The sequence below is a fragment of the Protomyctophum bolini genome (assembly GCF_963924005.1).
Source record: "Protomyctophum bolini genome assembly, chromosome: 18".
In the NCBI taxonomy this organism is placed as follows: Eukaryota; Metazoa; Chordata; class Actinopteri; order Myctophiformes; family Myctophidae; genus Protomyctophum; species Protomyctophum bolini.
The window spans coordinates 21,370,331-21,385,854 of NC_137879.1; the positions used below are offsets into that span (position 1 = coordinate 21,370,331).

General features: G+C 41.1%; 1 protein-coding gene across 2 annotated transcripts in view; it reads right to left on the bottom strand.

The window, feature by feature from the left end:
* Positions 1-15,313, bottom strand: part of tom1l2b (target of myb1 like 2 membrane trafficking protein b) — a 16,631-nt gene extending 1,318 nt beyond the window's left edge. Inside the window, exons 1-15 of one of the 2 annotated variants that reach the window (XM_080789402.1) lie at positions 15,226-15,313; positions 14,726-14,810; positions 13,921-13,999; positions 13,326-13,475; positions 12,124-12,258; positions 11,230-11,433; positions 10,908-11,024; positions 10,432-10,565; positions 10,270-10,321; positions 7,065-7,242; positions 5,734-5,863; positions 5,528-5,603; positions 3,489-3,548; positions 2,918-2,954; positions 1-2,795 (exon numbers count right to left, since the gene is read on the bottom strand). The exon at positions 1-2,795 is cut by the window's left edge and continues 1,318 nt beyond it. In XM_080789402.1, the coding sequence (XP_080645528.1) occupies positions 2,644-2,795; positions 2,918-2,954; positions 3,489-3,548; positions 5,528-5,603; positions 5,734-5,863; positions 7,065-7,242; positions 10,270-10,321; positions 10,432-10,565; positions 10,908-11,024; positions 11,230-11,433; positions 12,124-12,258; positions 13,326-13,475; positions 13,921-13,999; positions 14,726-14,810; positions 15,226-15,277 (1,641 nt within the window). In that variant the 5' untranslated portion in view covers positions 15,278-15,313 and the 3' untranslated portion in view covers positions 1-2,643. The remainder of the gene's footprint in view (positions 2,796-2,917; positions 2,955-3,488; positions 3,549-5,527; positions 5,604-5,733; positions 5,864-7,064; positions 7,243-10,269; positions 10,322-10,431; positions 10,566-10,907; positions 11,025-11,229; positions 11,434-12,123; positions 12,259-13,325; positions 13,476-13,920; positions 14,000-14,725; positions 14,811-15,225) is intronic. The other variant, XM_080789403.1, reaches the window with a different exon arrangement.
* Between the last annotated feature and the right edge of the window lie 211 nt (positions 15,314-15,524).

The following is a 15,524-nucleotide window of genomic DNA, read 5'->3' on the forward strand; positions in this document are numbered from 1 at the left end:
CCTGAAAATTCTATGTCAAACAGTCGACATTCAGCATAAATAGCTGTACCTTAAGTCAGTCTTATTTATCTCATGTCAGTCTTCAACATAATGATGATCATTAGTATAATCCAGCATGTGGATAGTTTGAGTGCATTTAGTTTGTATTGATCTCTCTTACAACTATCTTATCACAGTGCACTTCCAACACTTCATTACTGAAAGTAATATCTAACTGTGGGCTAATGAAATCTCTGCAAAATAATTATATTTATATCTTGGTTTGTCTAAGAAAACTGTGACACAGGTTAATGCAAAAATAACAAAATAAAATTATTTTGTTTTCTATTTTTGTCAATCATTTGCCTGCAAGTGTTGCCCTAGCTTGGACTCTACATGTTTCCTATTCCCTTTCTGACACAGCTTTAACTTGGTGTGTCAAATTACTTCTGTATGCACTGCAAAATCCTGTATAAGACCAGCAGAAGGACAAGATCTCTTCATCATAATCTGATATAAACAGACCTCTCCCTTATACAGCATCATTAATACACAGCTCATCAGTTCTACATGTCATTTACAGATATACAAGACAGACCTACTTAAAAACAAAACAACACCAGAACAGAAGGTCATCAACAACCAAGACTGACAGTCTTAAAATGACATGGAGCAAATGTCATGGGTTGACACTACAAAAATAAAATCTCACAATTAATGCTACCAAGTATTTTTTTCCCCTTCTGTTCGTTAAGAAAACCAAAACTAACTTATATTTAAAGGTTGATATTAATGCATGCAGAAAAACAGAGGTCCTACAAGAAGTTAGCTTTAATGAACTTCTATTGTAATCTGCCTCATCTGATCATCCCTCTGTGGGAACAGGAAGGATTAACTCCTCTGGAGGTGTGATGTTGACTATGCAGATTGTTACATGTGCAGAACTGCAGCTAGAGTGCACTTTTCACATTCTTCATATCATTGCTGTCGGGTGGAAATCTTATGTCCAAAATAGTTCCTTTATTATTATTTTTTAAAAGAAAAACAAAAGAAAAGAAAACACATGAGCTTGTAGATCTGCTATTTTCACTACTTCTGTGTGACACGCTTGTTTGAAGTAGTAGGGCATTAATTTAAAGGACAACTTTAGTTTTTTTTCAACAAAGGTTCAAGTTTTAGGTTGTTATTAGATAAAGAAAAAGGTGAGTGTTATTTTTTCTTCATTTGCTGCTTTCTTTCGTTTTAGCGATTTTTCACAGGAAGGGGGGGGCATTCGAACATGGGGCTAAATAAGTCATTTTTTACAAAATTGTACAGCAATTTCTTTATTAATATGTACTATAGTCCTACTAGAACCCAGGAAATTACATCTTCCCACAAAAACAAAATCACAGGATCTACTGCATGTGAAGGTAGAAGTACTAGGGGGATGCCTCATGCCATACTGTGTGCCGTAGGCTCAATAATGAATTGCATTTTTTCAGTTTGTCACATTCAATAGATCCCGTGATCTTTTGTGGCCAGATATAATTTCTTGGGGTCTAGTCACCCTGGGAAAGACCTTAACTGAAAAGACTATCAGCGGAAGTGCGGGATTTTAGCGGAAGTATCGCCCAAGGAAATGACGTTGATGCTTTACAAATCAGTTTACATTCTCCGCGAATGAAACAAGTGTTGTGATTGGTCGGGAAAATATCGTATCCGGGGGGAATACATCTGACGGATATTCCGGAGGATACAACCGCCGATAGCTTCTCTGCCTTAGGTTGTGACCAGGCTTTTCTTTTCGCAGATAAGTAAGCCTGGGACCGAGGCTAGGGTCTAGTAGGACTATAGTGAATAATACAAAAATAAATCACCATATTTTCTTGAAAAATAATACATATTTAGGACGATGTTCGAATGCCCTGTCAAAAATGGCTAAAATCGCTAAAACGAAAGGAAGCAGCAAATGAAAAACAATTAACACTCACCTTTTACTTTCTCTAGTAACAACCTAAAACATGAACCTTGGTTGAAAAAAACTAAAGTAGTCCTTTAAGAAAAACTAAAGAAATATGAAGATTTGGTTTCTGCCCGACAACAACGATATGGGGAGCTTTTCTGTACTGCCTCAAAATCTGAGTCGGCTGTATGATGTCACCCATATTCATAGAATAGTTCAATGAGTAGATGTGCTTCCAGCCACTTTTCAGATTTCATTAGTTTACTTTTTGTGGGAAAACCATGTAAAATAAAAAATGATCATACAAAGTTTTTGTAAATACTTAACTGGAGGGGGGACTTTAACATGGAGAAGCTATCTGATGTTGCTGGCCTGAAGACAAGTCCACAAGAAGCAGGGTTTCCTCTGTAGGCTTTTTTGGGGTGGGGGTCGTTCCCTTTTGACTGACAAAGTTAACTGTTAATTAAAAAAAAAAGATGAAACATGGAGATTAATCAAAGGGATAAAAATAAATCTGTGTAGTGCAGCTCGATATCGTTTAGCTGAAGGATTTGTGATGGTGCACTCTGGAATGAACCATATGCCGTGTGTATGTGCAAACACATCACACAGATGCGTGACAGTACGTCCTACAATGTTGCTTCTGAGCTGGTCAGACCATAGGTAGGGCTTGGGGAGGGGCATGTGTGTGGGGTGGGGTCAAGGGTGAGGGTGAATGTCTACATGGCGAAGAGGCCATCCTGATCTTGACGGTCTGCCTTTTTGCGGCTCGGGGTTCCCTGCGCAGCCCCTGGTTCACCATTGGGTGGCGACGGAAGGCTGGGTGCCATCTCAGCTGCTTTGGCTCTCTCCTCTAGGAATTTGTCAAACTCTGGAAGAGAGGAAGGCAAAAGGAACGTGGAAAGAAATGATGGAAATTTGGCATCTGGGAATAAAATGGCAAATACTGAAATGTAGCCCATGATCAGAGTAAAAAAAACGACCATGTCTCACCTTCACTTGTCACTCCTTCCTCGCCCTCATCTCCTTGCTGTGGAGAAAGGTAAAAAAGTTTAAAACCAAGTCAGAATAACAAAATAGACAGAATGGCAAAGTCAAAGTTGGCTTCAAAAATGTTAATACCACACCACAAACCATAAATGTTTTCTATGCCCACAATTATAGTCTGTTGGAAAGCACCTTCTACACGTCTGTGTGAAAACTTACCATATTACATGGATTGTCATTCAACAGTCGATATTATTTTCCACAATCATATTCGATTATCTACCAGTGAGCACCAAAACACAGACAGGCTACTTTTATAAAGTCATTCTGCCCCACCCCATCCTACAACAAAACACACGGTTAGTAACTAATGAAAATGCTACAGTGGATATACACACACACACACACACACACACACACACACACACACGTGATTGGTCACAAAGTGAGGAAATGGAAAGGTGAATGTGTTACATTAGCACTTTAAAAACCAACAGGTGAGAAGGGAGAAGTACACACTATGGAAAAGAAAAAACAAATAAGGAGTCAGGCAGAAGTAAAATCACGATGATCTCACCACATCAGTACACAGCCACTCCTCTATGTCATCCATGACAGAGGATTGGCCTCCAGCAACCTAGGAGGCAGCACCCACACACCGCCACAGGTGGCCGGGGCAGCAGGGCCACAACAGAAAATATCCCACCCCACAAAAAAAGGGGGAAAAAGCAAACAAAACAAAAAAATAATAGAAAGCAATTTAACTTGAATGTCAACTTAACGAAACTTAAGAATGGATTGTGAAAAGTGCAAGCAAGATTTAATGGAACAAAATGGCCATTATTTATCAATGTAGAAACCAGTGCAGATCACGACAGGGTTCATACAATGTTTGATTGATTGAATACTTTATTATTCAGACATTAAAATGTCCTGGGGACTCTTTTCCATTGTTGACCTATGTATTCAATCAATCAACAGAGCATAAACAAATAATGATATGTCATCAACAAATACACTATGTACAAAGGAGAATTTGGCTGTGAATGATGCCTCCTTTATGATTTATGAAACGGTTGTATCTCGCCAATCACAGCATAAGAATGGTCGAGTATTGATGTGTCAACTTAACAGACGCTGTATGGGTGGAGGAAACGGCAACGGCATTGCATGTATGCCCCATTTATCATGAGTTCTCTCCACAAGTAAAAACATCTTAAACTCGCTGAATTCTCTACAGTTTTTCCAAGCATTTGATTTGGTACAAATGTCCGACATGTAGTTTTGTCATGATATACGATACTTAGTCAAATACAAAATGTGGATATATGGTTACCGTCGATGTAATATATGGAATTTTGGTATGAAAACGTTCTTGCAGTGGAGCTATGGCAAGTATCCCCTGCCAATATGGTGGTCAATCTGTGTATTTACAGTTTGATAAGTAAGGGCCACAGTCTTTGAACAGTGTGCATAATCACACTGATTTATGACATAAAGACATCCACATCAATCAAACAATGCACACTCACACCAAAACAAATACATTACATAAAAAAATTGGGCATGCCATGGAATGCCAGAAAGCCTAAATAGGGCAAACCAACGTCATCATGCCTGACAGCAGGGCAGGAAATAACATTTATATAATAACTGGCTGCAGTGGCACTGTCGGGTTCCAAAGTTAACCACTTAATTTCACTATTCACCCAGGCAAGTAGTTTCTTGAGATAGAAAAGTTTAACCAATTAATGATTAGTTACCAGAAAAAATGGCTCTTGATTGATTGACATCTTTATTGATCATGAAAAACATGATCAATATAACACATTATACATCTGACCCATATCTGGATCCCTGGTGCTCAGTGATTTGAACGGCCTAGCCAGGCATGTGGAATGACCTTGTGAATATAATTGATGTGCTGGATGCCACTTTTGTGTATAACAAAAACAAATGTTATACGATCCTGTGTTGTCAGCCAAGGATTTGGTCTGGACATGAAGTGGTTCAATCCTGCGGTCTGCAGTCAATAACTAAAATAAATTACTACCGTATTTATTATTATTTCCATGCCTTGCTACAGGTCAGTAGAGTGAAAGCTGAAGGTTAAATATTTCAAAGCCATGCAATTCTACTGGGACTAAAGTCTTCATTCAAACAAAAAGTAGTATTAATGAAATAGCATTTGCTTTGCTACAGTACAGCAACTTCTATAGTTAGCAAGAGGCTAAAAGCCTTTATAGTGCAAACAGTCTTTCTTCTTACCTTTCCAAGATTACAGAACAAAAAATAATAAAATAATCCAAAAATCAAATAAAAATGTATGAATGAAAATTACTACAAGCCTTGAAGGCTAAACAAAAGACATTTAACCCGCAGTAGTCAACAAACAGCGCATGTGGAAAAAATGCCAGATTGATGATGTTACAGCACACTGCGTGTATACAGTACTTACTCATACAATACACACACACACACACACACACACACACACACACACACACACAGTATGCATGTTGAAATGATAGCGTTTGCCTAGAAGTGATGCCAATAGTGAATATAAAAGATGAAAGAGAAGCCTATGTGGGAAAGCTTGCTTCGTTGAGGACTCACCCCTCCAATGGTTGGTTGTCGTATGTCCAGAGTGGGGGGAAGGCTACTTGTGGCAATGCCGTCTTCCACAGAAGCCCTGGTAAGTGACAGACATGGACATAAGTCGTTATAGTCATATGGCAATGAATGGTCGTTTTCATTTGGGACAGAGAGGAGTTTGTGCAGAATTACTTTGAGAAGGTGATTTATTGCCTAGCCTTACTTACGTCTTGCATGGTTCAGACACAACTCCAGTTCTGGTTTGGGCGAACATGTCAAAGTCATCCTGGGCAGCTGGGGGAGGTTTGCAGCTGGGCAGGGAACTCAAAGTGCCACTTACACTATCTGAACCCATGTCTGAACAGATTTAAACAAAAAACAACAAAAGTTGGTGGTACCATCCAAAAGCAGAATGTGATAGTACAAGGCAAGCAGCAAATGTGCGCTTTCTTCCTCATGTATTATAGGCAATTAGGATAAATTAATTGGTTAAGTTTTTAGCAAAATAATATTGTTACAGAATGTTGTTACAGAATTCTAATGCCAGCCTTCAAATCTGAGGGGGGTAAAAAGTGTCTTGCTTTCTTTGGGCCCTGGTCGTGGAATGACCTGCAAACCAGACTAAAATTGTCCTAAAAAAATCCTTTGAGAAGTTTCAAAAGAGTCATCTTAAATGTACAGTCCAACACCTGCACATGTTCGGACGTGTAGGCTACTAGCCTTTGCATAGGCCCTTTTTTTCCTGTTTTAAAATGTACATTGTGTATATACTCTTGTTCGCAATTTCTTGCACCCGGTCATTGGGTACCATTGTTGGAGATTTGTTGTAGACTTTATATAGAGGTTTCTTGAGTTATGTCATGGATGTATTATTTGGCTGTTGTGAAAATTGACATGTAACATGTAGCATTGAAGTGTAATTTTGTTTCTGCCTCTTGGCCAGTTCACACTTGTAAAAGAGACTCCATCTCAATGTGTTTTTTACTGGTTAAATAAAGTTTAACAAATGTACTCAATCACCCAATTTTTAAAAAAAGTGTTTTTATGTATCTAAAGTTCTGATCAATACATTATAGGCTACATCAGGGGTCTCAATTTAGCTTATAAATTCATCCATCAGATCTTAGGTGACCAACATCACAAGCAGCTGATAACAGTAGTAATGGGCTGAGTCAAGGTCCTTCAACACCAGGAGCGTTCATTTCGTGTGATTAATTTGCATTAATTTTAACTGCTGTTGTGTCATGAGTACATCCACACAGAACATGAGGCCATAAAGTGGCCTAATTAGTTTTGAAGTATGAAATGAAAAGAAAAGTATGAATGTATGAATGAATTTGTGTTTTGGGACTGCTCATTAGTCACGCTCCGGGTTTGTAGGGACCGTCACAGTGGCCTGGCTCTTTTCCCAAAATCATATGAGTTAAGTGCAACAGAAAATAATGAAAAGATTATTAGGTTATTCTTCAGAGGGTCCCTCTCTGATGACATCATCAAATCACTACCTCACAAATTACATTTTAGCTACTTGCTGGTAACAAGGGGTGTTGTTACAAACCGAGGCCAGCCAGGCGTGAAGCCAAAGAAGGGGAAGAGGGCCCGGCCGTCTGAGTGATGAGATTGGGGGGCAGGTTGCTGGGAGCTGTGCTGGGCATGGTGCTGGGCATGTTGCTGACCACAGCTGGAGAGCCTGGGCCCAGGTCAATCAGGTTGTCCTCTGTAGCCTCACTCAACACCTGGCACAAAACAGAGTTGGGGAATGACGGTCACTTCAAAAAGGGTATGACACCTAGACTAAAGGTATTACTGTACCCCTGAAATGGAGGAGAAGAGAATATTTATTAGGGACAATGGCTGCAAGTTCAGCAAAATAATTATCTTTATGCAAGGAAGTACCTTAACCGTGCTTTATAAATGCAAACACTCCCAAGCGTGTAGTAAAAATGAATAAATAAGGGCATGTGCATACATTCACATTAATATTTACTGGTTAATTCCAGGAAAGCATGAAAATGTTTAAACGACAAACAAAGCTCATTATGAAACAGTTTTTCTTAAGGGGGCTGACAGTGGCAGTGAAGAATATTGCTGAATTACACACAGAGTTGAGATACATTCAAGTATTTGCTCACAGAACAGGGGTGTGACAGTAGTTTAGAGTGATGTAAGACCATGAAATCTGCTGACATTCTTGGCAGGGTACTGCTGCATTATTAACTGAAAGCTTTATGCCCTGGGGGGTGTTGGTCATATATTAAATACCCCTTAAGAAGCTAAAGAGCACTGGGAGGGAAAGGATAGGAGGAACACTAGGGTACTTTAGGCTAATTGGTACTTCATTGCACGACCCTTTCGCTCAACAAAAATGACAATATTAAAAATCATTGATGTGGGTCACGTTGACGGTTTCTTCTGTTGAAAATGTTACCGAAAGGTTTGTGTGACAAAGTATAAATTAAGCCTTACTCATAAGCTGTGGCTTATCACTTAACATAACTCAAAGGCAGAACATAAGAGATTATCTCAGTGACTATTATCTCAGTGACTATGACAGTATGTACTATTCCAATTTCCAACACAAAAAAAAGCTTGTATTCCATTACCAACTGTCAATCAATATCTGCCTCTGGGTCTTTTACAATGGGGACAGCTTGGTCAAAACATGCTATAAGGGGCAAATCATATTGGTGGAGGAAGAACCCATATTATCCAGCCTTGTTTTAACAGCTCCTCTGGGGCCAAAATACAGAAAATACGTAGTGCACGAGGGAGGGTGACAAGACATTCATACTTGCCTGCCTCAGCTAGCCATAAAAAAGACACACAAAAACAGAAAGGAAAAAACAAACAAATAATGAATACCATTAACATGCCGTGTTGGAAGACATTGGGTTGGCCTGACGCCAGCACACGGGCAGATGCAAAGATATAGTCTACCATTCATAGTCAATGGAAGCCAGCGACATGACCATGCAAAGACACAATGATGCATGTACAGTAACTGCTCCAAATGATATTCTCATTGTCTTTGCGTCTGCCCGTGTGAACACAACATATGACATTGAACAGGATGAGCAGCAACATCACATGCAGATTTAGACAGCTGATAGTGAAATCAAATCAGGGAGAGAAACCACCACCCGCCTACAGTGTCACAGGAGGTACATGGTAACTAGAGCTGCAGTTATGCATTCTTTTCTTAGTGATTATTCTACCAATTACTTTCCGATTCACACATTGAGTGCCACCTGCTGGACGAAGGTGATATGGCGCATTTCTGGCCATTCCACTATGATGCGCTTCCGTTTGTGATGCTAAAGAAAAGCATCAATGCTACAGAGCTAAAATGAGGTCCATACATGCTCTAGAAAATGCCTATGTTCCCATCTTGCTCCCCAGATAATCAGAAAAGACCCCCGAACATCTGTTCAACACCACGGACAGCGCTTTGGCTTCTGTTTTAGGACAACTTTGCAGGCTTTTTTCGGGGCCCTAGCAATGGTGCATACTGTAGCAAACGGAGCCGTTCAAAAAATGAAACACAGCGAGGCAATGTTCTAGCGATATTAAACGCCTTAAGACGAGCCTGCTCGTCGTGCGAGACCAGTGCATGCCGCAAAATGAATTACTCAGGACGAGTATACCTGTCCTACGGTTCCAACGTGTTAATAACATCAAACAGGTCCCCTCATATAAATATCTGGGAGTACAGATCGATGAGGACCTGAGCTGGCACACGCATGTTACAACACTGTGTTCTAAGATACACCAACGTCTACACTTTCTCAGAAGACTTAGGCTTTTTGGAGTCAGTAGAAATATCATGTTGACCTTTTACAGAGCTAGTATAGAGTCAATCCTAAGATACGGTATATCCAGCTGGTTTGGCAATCTAACTGTGAAATACAAGTCTCAAGTAAATAGGCTAGCAAACATGGCTGGGAAGATCATGGGCATGTCCACCCCACCCATCACTCCCCAGACCATCTTTGAACAAGCAGTGGTGAGACAGGCTCAGAATATTGTATCTGACCCCTTGCATGTACTGTACCGAGAGTACGAGCTAATGCCATCCGGTAGGCGGTATAGAACTCCACGATGTGTATATAATAGATTTAAACACTCTTTTGTTCCCCTGTCAACTAAAATGCTCAATCAGGGATTGCCGAATGCACTTTAATGACTATAGTTGCACTTTATCAAGGGAATGTGTGCAATATCTCTGTTTTGTGTATGTGGGTGTTCCACGGTGTTTTTTCTTTTCGTATGTGAACATGTCTGTTATTTGTATGCAGCTGTGACTCTGTCTCCAAGACAAATTTCTCCCAAGGGAGACAAATAAAGATAACCTTGAAGAAGTGTGTTTTGTTTTTAAATAATTCGTTTAAAAACTACTAGTAATAGCACCAATAGCACTTGTAGTAATGCATTTCCCCCCAAACAAATCTATTATTTAACCAGACCTCATTAGGAGGTCTGGTCAAGCTGACTGGTAGAACAAGTAGTTTAATTGTAATCAAATTCGCTAGATTAAATTTGCTGGCAAATCTACTAACCACTGAGGCCAAAACAGGGTTTGAAGCCCTAATTATAACAGTGGACACAAAAGAATGACCAAGAAAAGGAAAGAAAACATTTGCTGAACACCATGCAGTGAGGGAAGGAACAGCAACACAGAACAGGGTAGCAGGAAGCGTTCAGATTGTATGAAACTGTGCAAGTGGCCGTTGGATGTTTAACCACCTGAAGTAAAGGTGACTCACCCCATTGTTGGCACCCTGAACAGAAGACCGCCCTGACCTAAACCGCTCGTACCTGATGGAGGAAAAGAACAAAAAACGGGCAAAAAATAAACACATTAAGTACTTGCTAACATGCATCATCAGAATTCCTTCTATCTGTATTAAAAAGGGGGGTGTTTTAACCTCTCATAGCGTAGGAATATGTTGTTGAGGTCATCGTTAACATGGAGCAACTCTTCAGTGACCTCCTCATTGGAGACACAGGAGATGAGCTCCATTATCCTCTGTTGCATGGCTCTACAGGTCCGGTTCAGCTCCTAAATACACAAAAATCAATGCACGATTGCACGTAAACAATTCATTTCAGCCTCTAGTGGCCTCTGGAATATATATATTTTTTGCTTTCATTGCTTTCAATGTTCCGAACTGAAATGTATACTTTCTTTTGGAACACACACACACACACACACAGAGAGCGAGTTGGGTCTAACAAAGGAAATAGAGCATGCACCTCCACTCTAGCCCAGGTGCTGGACAAAAGGCAGTACAAGAGGAAAAAATAGAGTCCGCAACACTGGTATGAAAACTCAGCTCCACTGGTTTATTTGACTCAACGTTTCGATCCCTTAGGATCTTCTTCAGGAAGAGTTGGGTCTAACCTGAAGCAGTTCATGGTCTGAAGGGTCCTCCTGTCCCGGTACCATCTCTGTAAGCATCTCTGACATCACCTTGGTGTTCCCGCGCACAATGTCCAGCTCACTGCGCAGCCGGCAAATCTGGAGGGCATAGGAGACAAATTCTAGATCAAGGGTGTCCCTTGAGTATAGCAATATTATTACATAGAATGTGTGGTCTCGTCGACACAACAGCAGTTAGGCCCAAGAAGATTTTTACCCCCTTATGATTTTTAAAAATGACTGTGCTAACTGCTAACAGGCATGCGTTGTTTCACAGTAGTGGGACCGCGCTGTCCCATCGTACCTGCTCTGGCGTGGGGTTGATAGAGCCAGATGCGTGAATGTTTGGGACCTGAGGGAGGGTGGCGTAGGCTGGGGGGACAGTGTGCAAAGCGGGCTGGGGCGGGGGCTGAGGCTGAGGCTGGGGCTGGGGCTGCGGCGGAGGTGGAGGCTGTGTGGGGGCACTGTACTTCTGAAGGGCTGACTCCCCCTCCGGAGCAGATGCTGGCTTTAAAGAAGAGACACAGATAAGTAACATTAAGAGTTTCATTTTACAGATACTCTACTGTTAAGACGGATGTTAAGGTTCTTACTCTTAGCTTGCTTATGATCCTTGATGACTATTTCTATGTATTTGATGTATTACCACGTGTTGTTCTTGCCTACTGTAAATAGCTTTGGATTAAGAGAGCATCTGCTAAATGCCTAAATTGTACAGACACACGCACGCACGCGGTTGCACAATTAGTGTAATTGCATTTTCATATCTTATCCATCTTATAGAATATGGCAATAATGGCTCATTACATGAATTTAAAATGCCCTCAATTAGATGTCGTCAGATGCATAAAGCATATGCTGCGTGTGTTTGCGTGAAAGGCTGCCCCTACCCGGTGAGGTGTGTGTATGGGAGACAGTGAAAGGCTGCCCCTACCCGGTGAGGTGTGTGTATGGGAGACAGTGAAAGGCTGCCCCTACCCGGTGAGGTGTGTGTATGGGAGACAGTGAAAGGCTGCCCCTACCCGGTGAGGTGTGTGTATGGGAGACAGTGAAAGGCTGCCCCTACCCGGTGAGGTGTGTGTATGGGAGACAGTGAAAGGCTGCCCCTACCCGGTGAGGTGTGTGTATGGGAGACAGTGAAAGGCTGCCCCTACCCGGTGAGGTGTGTGTATGGGAGACAGTGAAAGGCTGCCCCTACCCGGTGAGGTGTGTGTATGGGAGACAGTGTCTCCAGGTCTGACATGGGGAACTCAATGCCTTTCCTCTTCAGCTCCTCATAGATGTGAACAACGCCTGTGAGGTCTGGACTACTCCTGAAGGCATCAGCCCACGCCTAGAAGAGAGTAGGAGCAGAGGACAGCTATTTACCAGTACAAGATCAGAGACATTGAATGAGTTTAGAATTGAATTTGGATGAGATTTCTGTCTCATCCAAATTCACCTGCTGGACTTTTTATGTTTGCTTTAAGCATGAAAAAGAAAAAAGATAATTTAGCTCAACCTCAAACCTGCGTTATACTGTACATCACATATTGTCCCAGACCTAATTCCACTCTAAATTCTAGAGAGTCAGAGACTCTTTTGAAGTAATCATGTTTTGGTGTGAAATAGTTGGTAATGTCTTATTCCGTTCATTAAAAAGCAGGTGGCTAGCGCACATCCAGTTCCTGTCTGGTGCTGGACTAAGGTAAGTACAGTTTTAGAGTTTTATTAGGATCCCCATTAGCTGGTGCATAGCAGCAGCTAATCTTCCTGGGGTCCACACAGAACATAAAAACATGACATTCGACATGAATTCACATCAACTTGAGTCAAGAAATGTAGAGTAAAATGCACTGACATAGCAACATTTACCATTACACTGCATTACCACAGAATCATAATACATCTTTATAGGTTATGGCGGTGCATAAATATATTGTAAATTTGAGTTGTACCTAATTCTGCTTGCCTCTCAGCCACAGATCTATCTGGGAAGCATGTTCATAGCTTCCCTGGAGGAAATAAGAGCAGCCCACCTGAGCCTACCAAGGTTACCTGAGCTAGAACAGTAACTAGAGACTTTCTGCTGGCTGCTATACAGCCACTGTACAATACATCATCTGAGGCTCTGCTTGTGGATCATAGAACAGGACAACCCCCGCGGCTCTGTTAGTTTCACGTGTGTAGTATCAAACACATAGGGTCTGCTTCCACAACTCTCATCTCAAAATCTACAAGTCAGTGGCTAAGTCGTAACCCATCTCTTCACAGGAGCAACACCCCACAACTATCCTAAGCATAACAAGCTCCTATTTATTTTCATACTGTTGACTTTTCAGACAGTGCACGACACCGCACATGTACTTGACTGACACGAATCATTTACATGGGGTAATTACTACATTATGTTAACAATACCTGAATCAAGGCGAGGACTTTGTCTTGTACAATGGTGGGAGGGTTGTTTTTAGGAGAGATGATTTTAACAAGCACCCCATCGATAAAGTCCCTACTGGTTACAAGGGCATGGAAACGATGGCCACAGTTCTTCACACATGTCTCAAGGACCTGAAGGGGAGAGAGGTACAAAGGTAGGGAGGGAATGAGAGTTTCAGAAAATGCTTACTGGTATAATGCACAAAAATAGAAAACTAGTCAGACAAGTTCTTCTCACACAGTGAAATGTAACCCACGTGGGACGATTTTCACACTATAACAGAGTTAGATTAATGTTAGAGGAATGAATACAACCAACAAATGCCCTTTATCTCACATTCTCAACTTCCTATCCCAATTCCCATCAAGTTATAGTGAATGATATCTATCGAAACCTTTAAAATACTGTTAAACAGTGTGGTCATATTTTAATGTACCTATAGAGCCTCAGTGGAAGAATTAATATTATTTCTCTCTTTATGATTAAGAACAACCATAATACTAATAAATCTGTGTTATGACCCTGGCTGTTATGATAATGACATCATAATAATGATGTCATCTCCCACTCACTCACCGTCAAAGCCAGCATCACTTCCCTGTAGTTCCTGTTGCCATTCAGTCTCTTCTTCACTGCTCTGATGGCATCCTTTGGCCTACACACACACACACACACACACACACACACACACACACACACACACACACACACGTGAGACTAGACAGACTAGGTCTAGGACAATGTTGCACTTGATCAAAGCCATCAAATGAATTGATAAGGCTTTTTACAACAAACAAAAAAATAAAAATAATTGGCAGTGTTTATGACAGGCATTGGTGTAGTTCGCCATAAGAATGCAGAGTGAAACACAAGCTGGAGCTGTTAATCATTCTCTCCCTTAGTGTTTACACTGACCTTTCTACATAGTAAAATATCAGATGGGAATATTTAGAAATAATGCTTCAAGTTGTGCATGTACAACAATCTTATATTAAGTACAATGTGACTTTGTGAATTGGAAATATTAGGCCAATTCCACAGCAAGACGAAAAGTGCAATTCCTCTGTTCAGAGATTTGCCTAACCCAGTTATCATCCACATCCACTGATCAAACAAGACATGGACTTCATACAACAACTTTCTTCTTGCACAAGGTTAATGCTGCTGGGAGAAGTGAGATAAGAACTTGGCCTGTGAAAAATCCACCAGAAAACCTATAGTGACTGGCCAGCCAGATAATTGTAGGGCCCAGCTGAGACAAAGTAATGACTGTCTTCCACGCAGCAGTTTTGCGCTGTCAATACAATTAGCATAAATCAAGCACCACTACAGTTAATCAATACCATTATGGAAAATCACTTGATTCTCCATGGATACTCACCCATCCTCTGTTTCATTGATGATGTCACATATTTCCATGTTAAGGGTCCAGTCTTCACTTTGAAGAGAGCCATCGGTGGCCCTCTCTGAAAACCAAAAAGTTAATTTATCATGTTGAAAACATTTCATATAACTATCTGGAACGCTATATACATATTGTTGCTAACTAGCTTGGCTAACGTTAGCTCAGCTGTCATTCAAGGCAGCAGTTTGCTTTTGGGTGGATGGCTGCGTTTGGACTGATCACAGAGGACCGTACGTTAACTGCCTGACTAATGTCAGAAAACAACATCGCCGGTCTGCTCGTTATGAACTATAATCTAGCTCGATGACAGATAATGTTACGTTAGCAAGTAGCTGGGAGGCTAACCGTGGCTCGACAGTTAGGAAGAACTCATTGACACAGTTAAACACCATGGCAACCAGGTTATATACATTACAGACCAGGTATAATATATTAAATGGCATTCAACATAATTTCTGAAGTAGCGGGATACATACCAATGCAATGCCCCACCGGGGTACTGTAAGGATTTCCCAAGAGGAACTCCATCTTGCTCGACAACAAACAAGTCAATCCATGGGATGATATCTTTGGGAAGTGCACAGAGCATGTTCCGCCCACCAAACGACGTCATTGGCCAATGAATCCCGATTCTGAACGTGATTGGATATCTGAAGAGACCCATCATGCGAATCTGGCCATGTAAATAATGGCATCAAAGCCAAGGAATCCTTGGCTTTGATATTATATATATAAGGAAGATCAATAGAAACTCCACGCCGAACGTTTTTTTTCT